General features: G+C 38.8%; 1 protein-coding gene across 1 annotated transcript in view; it reads right to left on the bottom strand.

The window, feature by feature from the left end:
- ITGA2 (integrin subunit alpha 2) overlaps positions 1-17,597 on the bottom strand; it is a 70,750-nt gene that overhangs the window by 31,074 nt on the left and 22,079 nt on the right. Inside the window, exons 3-10 of the mRNA XM_055698612.1 lie at positions 10,384-10,493; positions 9,074-9,165; positions 5,185-5,299; positions 4,688-4,815; positions 3,403-3,551; positions 2,174-2,324; positions 1,586-1,751; positions 229-302 (exon numbers count right to left, since the gene is read on the bottom strand). Coding sequence (XP_055554587.1) covers positions 229-302; positions 1,586-1,751; positions 2,174-2,324; positions 3,403-3,551; positions 4,688-4,815; positions 5,185-5,299; positions 9,074-9,165; positions 10,384-10,493 — 985 coding nt within the window. The remainder of the gene's footprint in view (positions 1-228; positions 303-1,585; positions 1,752-2,173; positions 2,325-3,402; positions 3,552-4,687; positions 4,816-5,184; positions 5,300-9,073; positions 9,166-10,383; positions 10,494-17,597) is intronic.

The raw sequence follows: 17,597 nt of genomic DNA, 5'->3' as shown, positions 1-17,597 counted from the left end.
TACTAATGTATGTTTTTTCATTTCAGGTATGTACACCGTGTATTAGAATCAATTTTTGTGTTATTCAAGTAAAAAAAAAATAAGAAGGGTAATAGGACATTCTCCTGCTTGTAAAAAAATCTTAAAATTGGCCACTGTGTTTTACTGGTCTTATTTTGTTTCACTTCTAAGCATTCATGTCTATGTAATGACATCTATTTGTACCATTACATAACTACATTCACATACCTTTTTTTGTGAGTAATATGCACTGAAGCCCACCTGTGACATTTCCATTTGGAATGTATCACCTTGATCTGTACCTGGTAAAAACAAACATTCACACATGGTTAACCCTATAAGAACCACACAACAGATCCAATCTTGCTGCCTCTGAGTGTAGGTACATAGGGACTGTACGTTATTTTTTCCAAATCCACTAATTCTGCTAAAACATTGCCAACATTTACAAACAAAAGAAATATGAGAGCTGATAAGCTGTAGACCATTTGGAGGATTTAATGGCAAATTGGTAAGATGGAGACATTACGCTATGAGTCTCTTCCAAAGAAAGGCAGAAGATGATGATAAAGATGGTTTGAATCAATCTGCACAGTCTTGTCACTGTGGCTAATCCTTTTTTATGTTTCCTAGGAAGCACTAATAATACACTGAAATTAGCAGTTTTAATAACTGTATATTCACAACTTTCAAACAGAGTAAGAATGTTTATTTTCATATAGCACTTATAAATATTGTGCTAATTGTTTTGAAATATACTGTGATAGCCAGGAATATTTCCTAAACTAGATGGATAGGGCTTGGGTAATGGGAATTTGACAGAAGTACTCAGCAAAACCCAAGACAGGCAGCTCAACCTATTCCCTTGACTTGATTAGCAGCATGGGCCTGGTAAAGAAAAGATGGTAAAGAATAAACAAAGAAAGAGAAGGGAAGATTTCCCTGGGCACAGGAAGGTTGCAGCCATGAAAAGCCCCTTAGGGCAGGTCACAAGTCTTTCAAGCAAGTCTACATTTGACTTTAAAAAGCTGGCTTTTGAGAGGATGAAGTGCCTATGAGTTGCCTCTCAGCACCTTCCTCCAAAGAGTACACAGAGGACTGGGGTGATGCTAAGGATGGAGCCTGGTATGTGCCACACAGATTGCATTACTGTAGCTTTTCAGTTCTGTAATCAGCAACCTAGTCTTCTGATTTGCTTTTTAAATTTGCACTTGCTCAGCATTCACACAGGTGAATCTGACAAGCTTAAAGATACTTTTACTCCTGTTGGTAATAGCTCCAAATACATTTGAATGCTTATGGACAAACCTCCAGTAGATGCCTGAAGCCGATGACTTGACATAATTTTCAGCAGCTGTGGAATATTACCCACAAACTGCTGAAAATAACCTGAAGCTCAGGCTCCTTAGGGGTGAGGTAGCTGGGGGGAACACCTATGCAAAACAGAGCCCTCCTGGGGAAAAGGGAGTAGACTTCAGCTGCCCCTCATTTCCACAGTACTACATTAAGGTGAAACTAAATAAAATTCTTAGCTCATCAGCTGGGAGATTCTTATTTAATTTTTTAGAGACACTGAATATTTTACCTTCAATACTAAAAATGCGCTCTCCAAGCGTTCCTGCTTCTTCTAGTAGTGCAGCCTCAGATGATACGTTAAAGAAATACTTGTCTGTTGGATGACTAGCAATTCCTTTGATTTCTTTAATTAAGTTTTTAGTATCAAGTTCATGCCTGATTAAGTATCCCAAAACCTTGCGTAAATGAAGAACAAAATAAGAAGAGTGAAGGAAATCATGGTGTCACTCCATTTCCTTCTGTATTATTTAAGTAAATATTCTACATATAAAAACCCAATTAAATTACATTTATTCATACAATTGAAATGTTTATCAGACTGTATACAAGGGACCATTCAGACAGGAAAAATACATAAATCAAGGCAAAGGAGAAAACCACCAAAATTGCTCAGGTAATACTGTTTTTAATTTTTCAGCCAGTTACAGACTAGTTTCACTAGTTTATAAAGATTAATTTAACCTAGTTGCAGTCTCACCAGTGTAACAATGCATGCATTATATATAGCTTATGCACAGAACAAGCACTGTCATACCTACACAGCAAAATGACCTTATAAAAATTGCTAATATATATACATAACTATAGTATTACTTACAGCAATGCCAAATCTGGTTATATTGTCTTCATTGCATTTACCTATCACTGTTTTCAAGTTGGAGCCATCATGTGATTCACCATCTGTCACAACAACCATTACTTTTGTAGCTGTTGGACGTCCTCCCGATTCAGGTGAGAAGGCATACTGTCTGTTACGAAATAGTGAATTTATCACATGTTAATTTATAATGGATGGAATTCAGTATATATACTGTGATGAATATGTCCATCACTAACTTAGAACAAGGTGCACTGCAGTACTTTTTTCTTTGTTAATTAACAATTTGCAGTAAGAATTTTCAGTTATGCTCCTGATAGCTTCTTCTCAAATATCTGCTCAAAGAGCCATCAGAAATGTAATCAAGGAAGAAAACCACAAGTGAAAACACAAGTGGGACTGGATGGTATTTCTGACAGAAATGTACACTCCAGGGAAAACTATATACTTTTGTACAAATGTTTCTAAATAAAAAGGGTTTTTTTGTCAGACCTATCACTGTTTTGCAACATCAGAGTAACCAGGAATTGACTCCACCAAGGGCAAACAAAATAATAGGCTCCTCAATATTACTGTAGATACTGACTCTGTCGAAGGCTGAGTCTGTTCCTAAAGAAAATTTTCAAGGCCATTTGATTCAGCATGTATTTTGGCCTAGAGTCCTATTGTTGATTCAACCACAAAACAGCATCTTCCTATTAAGAAACAGACCTGGTTTGTATACATATTCGAGTTATAACACATGGGTTTAAGTTTTTTGTATTTTTCATGCTGTCGGTGTTGCAGTGACAAACTGATAAGAGATTTTATTTTCTCTGCAATCAATCAAAGCCTGACCTGCAAACACAAATGTTACCACTGAACTCCTGCAAAAATTTTACTTCCTTCAATGGTTTTGTATCCCACCTGAAAGTTTGTGCACAGTATTTGATGCACTGCCATGTCTAGACATCTTTGACAGCCCAAACAATTGTCAGGTACCAGAATTACTTTAATATAGGGTTTAACCCAACGGTTAAAGACATGCTTTTCAGCAAGTTTAGTTTACATACCCCTGTACTGTTCTGCATAGGGAACTGTAAATGTACCTGAAGGATTCTTCCTGGTGCTGGGAATGTCATCAGAGGCTCTGAGCGCATGCACTCCCAGTGGGAATGAAATTTAGGATGTGCTTGTTGCCTTGTAAGGCAAGTTAGAATAGTTGCACAGTAAACATCAATGTGTTTTACCTTGCATTGTCAATGGCTTTGAAAGTATTAGTGAGATCTCCTCCCTTCTGGTATGTTCCCTCCATTGCTTTAACAACCTCATTCTTTGTTTGATACGTATTCAAGTTGAACACTACACGGGGATCATTAGCATACTGAATTAAACCCACCTATGCAATAAAGAAATTATGTTAGATTATCACACGTTACAATCAGTTACATAGAATCACAACATTTACTTATCAGGTTGGAGTAAAAGATCTGGAGATACACATGAGGTTATACTTTTCTTTTAACATATATAAACCAAATCGATAGTGACACGTTTGGAAAGCAAAGAAAGCTAAAATGCTCTTGCACCTTATGTCATTTATTATGGACTACAATATGTTAATGCAAACAACCTCAAACAGTAGGCATTAAATGTTTGCATGGTTACTTCTGGAAGAGCTGATGGATAGTAGTAACACAAGGAGCTCTGGGAAAAATGAGAAAATAAAAAAATATTCTACAAGCTGACAGCACCTCAATCTCATATCTTCTAAGGAAATCCCAAAGGTTAGTTACTTGACAGCACTGCAAACCCTATTTATTTTTAATACAGGTGAAGCTAATGACGTATGCTAGGATGTACATTTAGTATGAAAGAAAAAAAAAGAGAAGATGCTGAAGATGAAGTTCAGAAAGGACTGAACAGGAAGCCTTGCTTTTAAGCACCTCACTTCCAAAGTAGCCCAAGGAAGAAGGCAGCCTTTGGGAGAGAGATTTCCAGTGCCCCAGTTCTTGTCCCAGAACTGTTTATGGAAAATGGACAACTGTAAAGACAGAAAATGTTTAAAAAAAAGGCAATAAAATCTTCCTTACCATCATCACATTAAAAGGAAAATAGAACCCAAAGATCAGACAGTAACCAGGAAGAAAAATTCCTGTTTAAAAGATGCAGCAACTGGAAAGTAAGAGCTGTATGAAAAGCCCATTAAAAAATCTGTTCTATTTTTACCACATCCCCACAGACTATATTTTAATTACTTTCACAACTAATGCTTGAAAAAGATCTGACTCCCCTAGATATAATCTGTTTTAGTTGGTTTATGTTTTAAATCAAATTACTAATCCCTTTTGAAATAGGTCAGCTGTGAGATAAAATCCACCATATTGAAAGATATAGGACAACTGCATTATCTGTGGCTTTGAGGAGGAGGCACTGTAGTCACAATAAAGCACACTTAGTTTCCTTTAAAATTACTAATAAAACTCATTGCCTTTTTTTTTCTTCTGGTGTTTCTCAGAGATGTCTTTGACTTACCTGCGTTTTGTTAAGGCCTATGTCTAATCCTTGTACAAATTTTTTCAAAAATGCCCGCACTGCATCCCATGGATAAATGCTATTTGACTCATCACAAACCACCACCACATCTATGACAGAGGAACACTCTAAAACAAAAATAAAAAGTGGACATTAAATGCACTTTCAGCCTCAATAGACTTACACCTCTTTGGCTAAATCCAGAAGTGCATACTTAGGTTTCACACAGGCAACGCTTCAGATTAGGAAGGTTTTGCCAGAGTGAGGACTCAACAGAAGTATATGCAGATTTTGAATCTCTGAATTCAGAGAAGTGACTCCATATTCATAACATCATTGGATCATGATTTGTCAGGCTTTGTGTGTCAATCATAGGACTTCGCTATTTGCACACACAATTTTTTAAAAATCCCAAATTAAGTGTCTCTGAGACAATGTCCCTTGATTTTGTTTGATATATTTTTTTAACTGACTCTGTTTTGCACACGTTGTCTTACTTTGAACAGCAGGAGAATAGCTTCTTAGGATCTGGAAACTTGGACTGATTTCTGAACAGACTCCTGTTGCATAGTATTGGCTTCCACACTGCTGTGCCCACAAGGGACCACAAGTCTTAAAAACAACAAAAAGAAAACTATAAAAATAACAAATACTTGTCTCACCGTATCCATATACAAAAGCACAATAAGCAGGATTACAGGCATATAGGATCAGAGGAGCTTTCTTGGGTTATTAGGCCAAATCTCTTGCAATCACAGTGACAGTATAACCCTTTTCATACACTTTTTCACTGAAAGGATTTTCCATTCATGATCATTCTAGTGCTGCCTCCTGCAACATGGCCCCTTACAGACTATATGCAGCTATAGCATCTAGGGAGTGTGACTTGGTCTGCAAGGAATATATGCTGCTTTAAGCAACCTGCTCTACAGATTACTGGTTTAAAGTTGGGGTTGGTACTTGCACATCGCTTACAAGCATGCAGAGAAGTACTTCTATTAACCAGGAGGTGGCATCAGAGCCATGAGCATGGAGGACGCTGCTAAGACTCAGAGGAGCGTTTCTTGCAGTACGTCCTATTGCCATCTACAGTGTGACCAGTCTGAAGAGTTCTGTGATCAGTGCACACACACACATTTATTAATTTGAGAAGCCTTTTTCCCAAGGGAAATTCACTTTTCAGAAATATTTACAAGTTAAAATTTCATCATCATCTCCAGTGAAGGTACAGCCTCACAGCATGCACAGTCAGTTTTAGCTGCAGCTTGCAAGGAGAAGTTTGGCCCTGGCCTCATGTACCCCTCAGCTGCATGTTTCATTGCTTTTTCGGGAAAATAATCTTGCTTCTTTGCTGAAAAGGATCTCTGTAAAAAGAAACGTTTTCAGCTGGATCAACCAGCTGCTTGCACAATAGCCACACCTTTGATATTAGAAGGATAGGTACAAAAGTACCTAGACAAAAAAGACAGATACTGAGACGGTTATTCTGCCATGAGGGTATTTCTTTTTAAAAGAAAGTCATGATAGGAACTCAAGTTAAAAACATAACCTCTGTCCAACAGTTCTGAAAGAAATGATAACTTCATTACATACACTGTCTGATTGCCCTATGCATATGGGAGAGGCTGGAAAACAGAAAATGCACCAACTCTATTTAGAAAAAGAAGAGAAAGTGAACAGCACTATCACTCTTTTCTCAATAAGATTGAAAAAAAGGTAATTAAAGGCAGAAGTAAATGGAAAACAAGTGAAATCACACACTGATTTACCAGTAGCAGACCACATCAAACTATCCTAATGTTATTTGATAAGATGGCAGATTTTCATGACAAGACAAAAGAAGTGTATCTCTGTTATCTGATCTTGAGATAAGTGCTCTTTTTACCTGCTGCATGGGGCATGACTAGACTTCCTGGAAAAGACGGATATTTACAGAGGTGAGAGGTACAAAATAAATTATCTATATTGGTAACTATGAATCTGAAGGAGGGTTACTAGTCTTTATTTTTAATTTAAAGTACTTTTTAGATCAATATTATTTGCCCATTTTCTATTTTTCTTTTATTAATGCTAACTCATTGGAGCAGAAAATACAGATGTTCCAATAAACTTTGCCAATCTTCACTTTAAAAAATAAGGGAAAAGCTCTAATGTTCTAGAATTGTTAAAGGCAGACATTTAAGATGTATCATTAAAGCAGGGGTAAACTCAGAGATCACTTATCAAGAACTGATGAACTTGAAAAGCGGAGTACTAGAAAGGGGCACAGACTTGCTCTTAAGGACTAATGTTAAGAAATGTGGACATAAACTGGGAGCTCATTGAGTGGAAGAGAGAGGAGCAGATGGATTGGGCACTGGCTGACTGGCTGACCATAAGCATGCAGCCAGCACACAAAGCAAATATGGCCTAAAGACAGGTGAAAAGAAGCACCTGCAGTTGAAAGAGGGAAATACTGAACACACTATATAGTATCCTGGAAAGACTCATGTGGAATACATAGATCCAGTCATTCGTGTTGGAGAGAGGTGCATTTTAAAAAGCACATTTCAGCCAAAAAACTATTTGTTTGTTTGATAAAGCAAAGGACAAAGGAGAATGATTGTGGGGTGTTAAATACAGAAGGGAGATTTTATTTGTAGGGAGATGGGAGCTGTTTCTTTCAAATAAAGGCACAGCACTGCCCCAACAACAAACGGACAGAAACTTCAATCAGAAATACAGAAAAAAGTTGTTAGCCATCAGTAAAATTCTTAAGCACCGTTCCAACAGGGCTAAGCACGCCTCAGAAAAATGTAATTAGCCTGCGGAAATGACTGCCCTGTACTTGGGATACCTGTGAGAAGCCATCACATGGCATCACACAGCAGAATCAGCAGAACTCATGTGCTATGGCACAGACACACCAGGCTGGGTCACGCTCTGGCCAAGCAGCGCAGGTATGCAGCACAGACTGGTGCAAGCGCATGGAGGCTGAGAGAGAAGCAGCCACTGGAGGAAGGAGCATATGAGGCTGGGAGGAGGAAGGCCTGAGCATAGCTCAGAGTCCATCAGAGGCCAGCTGCCACACAGCATCTCGGAGGAAAGTCCTGCCTGGCAGCAGCTTGTAATTACAAGCAGACACCTTTCGCTTGTTGTCTAATACTTGCCACAACTAAGCCACGGGGCTTTTGGTATTTGTTGAGGTTGAGTCAGATAAGCACCTGCGTCCAGTACCCCATTCTCCACATGTCAAAAAATACTCCTGTTGCCAGCGAGTTCATGTCTTAGCACTGAACTTTTTTTGTTGTTGTTACTTTATGCTATTTAATGAGAGTCAATCAACATATGGATCAAGAAAATCTTTTTAACTGAGAGAATGTCAAGTATTACAACAAAATACAAGTTTTCCTGCATAAGGTGTTTTAAATCACAGCAATTACTGATACTGCTCAGAAGTAGGTATGCATAACACTGTATTAACAGCAATTAAAGGTATTAGGCATAAGATATCAGTATCTTCTTAAACCAACAATCAAGCAGAGCACTGTGGCTGTACTTTGAAGTGATGATTAACTTTATTAATTCCAAGAAAACTGCTGGAAAGGTTGGAATTAGACCTACTTTAAAGTATCTCAGAGAACCACGCTATGTGGTAATAAAGATAACAAATATTTGAATACTTTTGCGATTACTAGGAAGATGAACTGAAAACCACAAAGCTTAAAGTGAGCCTCAAAGGTTTTTTGTCTGTAGTTTATTTTTTCACTTAATTACTGCATATGCCCACAATGTATGCATCAAACTGGAATCCACCTACAGTGTAGCAGTTTTCATGCTTACAGTTAAGACTGTAAAAAAGGATATTAAACTTCCTTTCAATTATGAAATGTGTTTTACAGGTTCCAAGGAGAGTGGTTTGCAGAATATACACATAGAAAATGCATCTTCCTCCAGCTCACTAACCAAATTCAACATATCGCAGATCCACGGGACTAGAAATCCTAAAATCCCAGAACACTCACTATGCAAGTGCACATGGTGGCAAAGAGATCCCATACTGTCTTTTGAAAGCATGATCAGATCTTCACCAGATTTCCTTAAAGATGTCCATGGTGGAAATACTCTTGCCTATGCTGTCTGACTTAAATTGCAGACTCTTTTAATTATATGTTCTTCCGTAGCATATATAGATAATGACAAAAGAGTGAATTCATAATTTTCCTGATTTTGGACCCTAAGCAATGACAGCGGGATGGAATATTTTAAAATATGCAAAATATGTATTAATCTATGCCACATAATAAAATACATTTGGCTTGCTCTTATAAAAAAATGTGGAGAATTCTAGTTTCTTCACTCTCCTCAGGAATTTCTGTGTGTCGTGAATACATCCTCAATACGTACCAAAAATCCTCCTGTTTTTGAGTTCTGTATTAGAGTCAAACCAAGGTTCATATCTTCCTTTATCTCAGTCACATTTGGAATATTTATTAAAGCTGAAATAAAAAGAGAATAAGTCATGACAGAATAGTAAATAAGATGTAGAAGCGATTTACTAAGTTAGAATTCCTTTTCAAAAGCTTGATTTCTCAGAATCTAAGATGACTTTTCCAAATGGCTGCATACAACTGAGGCAAAAGAAACAAAAGCTAATCTTTGTCAAAAATCTGCTAACCATTAACTGTAGACATGAATTAAGTATGGCCATTTAGAGTACCTGCCCTCACCAGAGCTGAAGGCAAAAGAGAGGAAGAAACAGTTGACCTATTGAGTATTTTTGGCTGCCTGAGTAGCTGCAGCCAAGCAGCTACTGTTACGTTCCTCAGGACACCGGACTCCTGTATCTAGTATCAGGCTTTAGAGAAAAACCTGGAAGGAGTGGTGGAGGACAGAAATGCTCTGCATCACACACCGAACATAAAGTAGGCATCTCAGCACATTCCCCCACCCCGTATTTTCACTGTATCCAAAAGTGAATCCCATTTTATACTTAGTTTGGAAACACATACAGAGGCAGAAAAGGCTTCATACCCACTCACATACTTGTCCCTCACGCACTCCACATTTCCAGGTTCTCCTGTGCATACCCAGTGTGGACGCCCACCCACCTGATGCCTGGACCTGAGGCTCCCCTAAGCTGGCTGGTCCAGATGAAAGTTTGCTAGTGAACGTACACACACGTGCACCTCTTTTGGGGAAGATCCAGACACTTCCCCCCCTGCCCCAAACCCCCTCCCTCTCCTCTTGCTGCAGCCTGCACCAGGCCCCTGGGCTGTGACCCATGGTCCTGCTCCAGCTGCCAGCACAGAGCCCCTTAATGACATGGTGCCCTCCCTGGTCCCTCCCCAGCAGCTGGTTTTGGGACAGACACCATTCCTGCCCTTTAGCTGGAGGTTAAAGCTGCCAGTTGCTCCAGGAGCTGACTCTGACAGGCCAGCAGCTCCAGCAGCTGGCACCACAGGCTGGGGCACCCATACCCCAGCACAGCTCCAGCGGCAGGCACTGATTTTTGCTCACATACACATGGGGCTCACCAGTAGCTGGCACCGAGTCCTCACAACACACTCACTCACACACCCCCACCCCCCACCCCCACAGACAGTGTGATTATGCAGAGAGATAGTTAAGAAAAGATTTAATAAGATTGATTGGCCTGGTACAAAAACAAGGAAAAACTGAACAATTGTAGCAAGACATTATTCATTACAACTTACCTTGTAAATTCAATTTTTCACATGTGGTCTTGGATGTACCAACAGGACATGCATAGATATCTCCAGTTCTGTTAGCAGGATAGCCACTCCAGGGTGAGCCAACCAACAACCTAAAGTAACAGGAGCTTCATTAAGTCATTAATGATACTGGAAAAGTTCAGCAGCATTCTTGCACAGCACACTGTAGGTAACAGGTTAAAGAGGCTTTTATCAGATATAGCACCTGAGGCATTCAGGAGTCTTCTCCAGAATTCAGAAGCTTTCGGGCATTCAGAAGCTTTACTTGCATGTTAATACACTGGATTCACCAGGGGCAAATTCAGTGGAGAAGCCTCTAGGGATTAGGGTACGTCAACTATGTATACAGTTTTTTCTGTGATATTATGTTGTAGTGTCAGAATAAATATAGCAAAGATACTAATATATACAGTTGCATACAAATCTAGAAGTGTACACATTGGGGACTGAGAGACAAAAAAATTATTGTCCTGTCAGTTAATGGTTAACTGATTCCTTTTAAGTTATTCTTTTAACCAATAAGAAGCATTTCCTACAGGATCTGCTCAGCAACAGTCAATGCTTATGTCTGAGCTTGAACACTACCACACCTTGACAACACTGAGTCAGAAAGAAAATACTGCAGGTGGTAACAGTCTGCTGCATGAAATATTTGATCCTGAACAAGAAAGTTAAGACTTACGGTAACTTGTGCCTACAATACAACGTGATTCACTTTCTCTGACTCATTCCCTCATCTGCCCTAAGGTTTCCCTTTCAACATCTGCTTCTCAAGACCCCTTTAATTTTTATCTGAAAGCCTTCACAAAATGGGTTAATTCACCCCCCTTTAATTTTTATCTGAAAGCCTTCACAAAATGGATTCATTCACCCCCTAGAAACACTGCTTAAGAACACCTACTTTTCAGCACAACTCTCTGAGAGTGAAACCACCAGGCAGTATAAGGCTGTGTATGGCTGGAAGAGATGGACAATTCTTTATAGTTTAACATGCAGTGAAATAAGGGTAAGCCAAAACACGACCATAAGAAGATGATCTCAAAGAATATGAAAAAATGGAAGATTATTAGAAAGCAAGGACTGTGGGTATTTGCTCCAGGAGCAATATGACTTTTCTTTCATACAGAACAGTCTATGGTAGTGATAAATGCATTTATGGGACAACAAAAGGGCAAGCAATGGGACTCTAGAGTACAGAACACGGAGTTTCATAAAAAGCCATCTTTTTTAGTTGGTCAATAGGTTGCTAAAAGCTAAATTGTCATTCTAAAATTTTACAGGTAGCTAATGCAAATACCTTGCACTATAAAACACATTTTATAAAGTTATTATGTTTCAAAGCAATTGCTATATATCATATTAACTTTCCAGGGACCATCTGATTTTACTGCTGCAATTTTAAAACTAGTTTCAATACAAAGGCTTTGATAAAAAAAAAAACAACAAAAAAACAAACCAAAACAAACCAACTTTGACAGTTTTAGAAGCACAAGCAAGAGTTTGAGTCCTTTTTAGCTTTCTCAAAGACATACTGCTAACTGCATTTTTTTAGTTCATATCAATTAAACACAAACTCAAAAGCACAGATAATGTTACTCTGTTTTACCAGTTTAGATGGGGGTAACTTCAGATTCTACTTTCTATGTGTCAGAATATCTCAAAAATACTACCTTCTTCTCAATTACCTTGTTGAAAAACAGTGATTATGCAGGCAGCAAGAACAGGATTTCATGTACTTTTAGCATCTCTAAACCTGCAATTCTGGTTCATATAAATACCTCTCTATATAAATGCAGCATATGTTACACTACCTGTGAGGAGGCCTCTGATCTTCTTGTTATTTTCTGAGCCATATAGCCTTTCCTGCACAGTGGAAACCAGAACTACCATAGCTCAGGACTAAATAACCAGAACTCATGAGAAACTACTCCACTGGTCACGTGCTGACAGATGATACAACCTGCTAACACTTGCAGTAACACAGTGGGCTGGAGTGGATCAATGGTGACTGACAGGAGGAAGACATGGTGCTACAGTCTGCCTCCTTGTTACGTACCATGGAGTTATTTACAGTTGTAAAATGCTAACTGGGGTGGATGGGAGAAAGAAAGGGCTAACAGTTTTTGTGGAAACAGAAAACAGTTTTAAAAAGGATGGCAGTACTGCATGTGTAGTACCTGAAACTTGAATTGCTTTTCAGCATTAACTAAGCTGAACGTTGCGCTGTGTACATTTATAAATATTTTAATGTTTTTCCTGCGTTTTCCATAAGGCAAATATATCTCAGAGTCCCTGCTGGAGAAGAGCTACTGTTCAAAGACTGAGCTTAATGGATCTTGGAAGCACCCCCTGCTCTACTCCATCCAGTCAGGAAACACCGTACATCTCTGCATGGCACTGGCATCGCTCTGCAGCCATGGGTTATCCTGAAGCCCAAAGCACACTGTTTCATTTACAGAGTGAGAATGAGAGGAGAAAAGGAGGAGAAGCATCCCTGAGCACTAGCTGAGCCCATATCCCAGCCTAACTACAACCCTCACCCTTGCTATTGGCATGAACTAGAGACAAAACCCATGAACAGAGTTTAGAAACTTGCCCTTTCAGCATGCATATTTGCACTCACTCCATGGGCTTTATGCTGCTCAGCCAGTCATGTGGGCTCCAACCTCAACATGAATTCCAAGGCAGACATCTATTTATGCCAAGGAACCATCACTTTTTACACCCAATCCACTTCTAGAACTTTATATTCACAATTGTATTTTACTTCCGCTAGCCCTAAAACTAACCTTGTAGCTGTTGCATGGCACAAATGGAAAAATGCAAGCCACACAAGACAAACCCTTCTAATTTTAAACACAAATATAAATGCATACCCACTATGCCCAAAGCAAACAATTTTGTTTTTCATTTAGCTTGCACTGGTCATATTTTACTGGAAGTTATTAGACCCTTTGCTGTATTAACTTTCATTGTAGATTTGTAGGGTCTGTCAAATCTCCATATTGTAGCCATGCTGTGGGCAAAAAAATCACACTCACACAGAATTTAACACTTAGAACTGACTATTACTGACATTGTGATTTTCAGAAATGAACAGAGCTATTAAACCCCTTCCCTTGTTTGATTTAATTAGTCTAACCTGCCATCAATATGCTCCTTAGAAAAAGTTATTAACCAACTTCTGCCAAGCCTAGCCCTCTACTTTTAATTTCCAACCTCAATAATTAAGTAATTTCCTAGGACCTTTATTTTCTTTTATCCTGAGCCTTACTTAAGTTTAAAACTAGCCTTAATCTATATTAGAAATCAACGTCCTACTTGCCTTTGAAAATTAACATAAACCATTACAAGTAGGGAGTTACACAATGCTGCTCTGGGAAAAGGCATGTGTATCTTCCCAAAACATCAGAAGTACAAGAAAGCAGGAGATCTGGCTAGCATCCTGCTAACTACAAAAGTATTTTTTACTGTAATTAAACAGGATGCACATGAAGCAGAGTGAAACAGAATGTATCAGAAAAGAATGCAATAAATGAGTATTAAAATACTTCAAAATGCTGGTTTCCAAATAAACTGTTACCATGTACAGTGTATTAAGGGTCTTTTTCAGCCATGAGTTACATATTTATTTTTACAAAACTTCCTTATGTATTCTTGTAGACTATCTTTACACAATACTATAGTGATTAGCATGTAATATTGCCTCTGATTTTATTATTCAGCTCCTTAATCAGTCTCCAACACTGTATACAAAGCAATGGAACTACATGAAGTCAAATAAAGTTCAGCAGCAATGCCATACCACACAGGCTGCAGGAGTGGCAGATCAAAGTGCAACAGGAATTATTTCTGGGAAATTACACCATGACAAAGCTAGTAAATGGCAAAGTGTGACGTAGCAGAAAACAAAATCAGAATTCATGGTGAAGGGCTGAATTCCCAGCTGTTGTGAAAGCATGTTTTATATTTTCTGGTTTTCTTTTTTTTTTTTTTCCCCATGCATTTGCTCTTTAGTGTGTTTTTTTAAACACAAAGATGGCTAATAGGAAAAAGAAAAATAAAAGCAGAAAAGGACCTCTTAATCATCTGGCCCTTTCCCTTACAATTACAGGAAGTGATAAATAGATATGAAGAAAACTCTTTGCTTTCATAGATGCTTCTCTGCACACCACAAAACACTCATCACGATCTGAAACTTTCGAACCTTTGAACAAAAGACTCAATATTTTAAAAATTACAGTGAGCTATGGCAAGAGGATTTGACTGACAAACTTAAAAGGCCTAGAAGACAGAAGCCAGAGCTGCTTCTCCAAGCAGGAAAAAAGAAAACCATAGGGCATGCAGACAGGACAGCAAAAGCATTAGAAGTGCTGCTGGCACTGAAAAGACAAAGCTGTAACAACGGCAGCATTTTGTTTAGGAAAAAAAAAAAAGTTGGCAGAAATTGCCTTCCTCATTAAAATCAGAAGGCTTTGGAAATGTATTGATTTCAGCAAAAGTTGCTACAGAAATGTATCTTTTCAGTAAAACATCTTATTGGTCTGAAGAGGCAACACACCACCTCTGGAGAAAGGCTGTTGGGCTTTGATGACCAGTGAGCAGTACGCAGTGATTTTTAAAACTATTTAGTAGTGCAATGATTATCTGATACATCAGTAAGGGCAGTGCATATTATGGTGTCATTACTGACCAAAGTATTTCAGAAAAGAAAAATCCCGTAATACAAATTCCAAAACAAAATTTAAAGATTTGAAATCCTAAGCACACAGACACCACTGAGCAGGGTGGCTGCAACTTGATACCAAACAGTACCTCAACAGCAGACAGATTTTCGTTCTGTTGTGGGATGTATCCACAGACTCAAAGACACATATGGGTAGGAAAAAAACATTTTAATAGCTACATGCAGCTATTGAATCTTATTCACCTGAGACAGATATCAAACCAAATCTCAGCATGGAGTAAATACTGTTCTCTTTGCAGAACGTACTATCAGCTGCAGTTCAGGGCATGCACATTCCAGGTGAACTTGACGGTACAATCAGCCTTTCTGAAAGATTACATTTATAAAATAACAGAATTTGGTCTCAATTTACGGTTCAAATACAGCTGACCTCATGACAGGGGGAACCAGAGCGTAAACTGAATGATGTTTGTGTTGTGGCTAATTACTTGTGTGGTGGACTGCCTCAGCTTTTCTAATTGATGAGTTTCTTTGGTGTTCAGAATTTTCCTTGAGTTCATTAAAGAGCTCCTGTTTTGAAATTCCCACCAGTCACCAGAAAAGCTTCAGCTGTGCTTGACTTGTAAGTTTGCCCTTATTTATGAGCATCACATGCCATCAATGCCCATCGATGCACAGCAGACCAGTGTCCAATTATCCTGGATCATCTGACTCTACACAAAAAGGGCTCCCTTGCTGGTTTGTGTTACAGCTTCCCAACATGTAAAATCCCCCTCTACAGCCTCCCTTCCCGATTGGACTGTCTTCCCTTTTCTCTCTGAACTCATCTCCAAGCAAGAGGGATAACATACTGCTGTATACAGTGCCATTTCTACAAAAAATCTCCTCTGTCATTTCCTATAGCTCTTACTGCCTCAGGAGGCGTATCTCCAGAAATACAACTGAATAATACAGCTGGTATCTGCTGCTTTTTCTGTATCTCTCCTTTCTGCTCTTTGACAGAGTACAGGCGGATTTTTAAAGCTGTATTTAATATAGCAACATGTGATTTTATTAATAGAAGCAAGGTCTTGCAAGTGACGAAACTTCTGGTGGATGTCAGGTTCTGGATAAGCTCTCTCTTGGAGAGAAGTGCCACCCCAGCAGCTTTTGATGTGGTAAGCAGCTCCACTGTGCCTGAACAGAGTTTTCAAGTACATCACATTCTTGATGCACAATGATGGTCCCTTCAAAAAAGCATATGGTGATAAATGCTCCCCTCTGACAGAAAGGAGCATCCAGATCTTATGCAAAGCTTGGACTGTTTATCTCACTCTTAGTTCAGCCATATCAACAAATGCTCTGCAGACAGACTGCAGCCTCTGCATCACTTATAGGAGACACAAACTACTGAACAGCTTGAGTGCTTTCTTTTTTTTAAACAATGCACACAAGAAAAACCTCTGTTGCCCCAAGGAAAAGAAAATAGCCTAGAAATGAAAAGAACAAGACAGTAAACCGTGACTTTTTTTCTAAGCTTGTCTAATGACTTCTTGAGAGGGAGACTGAAAAGAGCTTTTCTTCACTGAACAGTCTCTAACAAACCAGTTACTCAAACAAGAGCTGACAAAACTCTCCTGACTTCTGGAGCTATGGTCAGACACCATGCAATGAATGAACAAATGATGAAGTGCCTATCCACAGAAAAGCTTCCCAGATGCATAATATTCATATACTTGGGAGAAGATAGGAAAAGTTAATCCATTAAGTTACTTTCTTTCCTGAACTCTACCTCACGTAAGTTGTAGTGGAGAAGTTTTTATATCAGAAGTAAAAACAGAACAGGGAAACGTAAAACATAAATAGCTTGGTTGAGTCTGGAACTTAGTGCTCCTGTTACAAGCTGAGAGAAAAACTTACATGAAGGATAAAACACAAGACATAATTTCTCCATGTATGAGCCAAAGCATTCAATTCACTTGAGACAGACATTCTTCTTCTCCTTCAATGGCTTTATACAGAAGCTTTAAAAAAAGAGAGCTCTGACCTATGGATGACTAAACACATAATTAAAGCAGGCAGAAACGCAGTGAGAAGCCACCACAACGTGAGGCAAGGAGTGGGGGTAGGTTGGGAGCCTACCCAATGGAGCGAGAGGACATGCCAAGCTCTTAGTTTGGAGGATATAGCTCTGCTCTTCTCTTACTTTGCCTCCTGATCACTAGTGGTAAACACAGTTAACACTGCAGATGCAGTGAGATCTAGACAGCCTTACATCTTTGCATACGAAACCAACTGCAACTGCACAGTGTCTCTGTGCAGGGCTATGCATAAATGTCTCAGCTCAGTATTTTTTATAGTTTTTTCCAAACTTTTAACTGTAAAATACATTTTCATATGCTTTTCCATGGGTTTCAGATTAAGTTGTTACTTACTATCCATCCATCATCATTTAAGCAAACACGCCAGTTTGTGGCGATTTTGGTTCTGACACTATTTCAGTCTAAGAAGAATGACACAAATGACACAT

The sequence above is a fragment of the Falco cherrug genome, chromosome Z, assembly GCF_023634085.1.
Source record: "Falco cherrug isolate bFalChe1 chromosome Z, bFalChe1.pri, whole genome shotgun sequence".
Classification (NCBI taxonomy): Eukaryota; Metazoa; Chordata; class Aves; order Falconiformes; family Falconidae; genus Falco; species Falco cherrug.
This window is presented reverse-complemented; position numbering and strand designations above follow the sequence as displayed.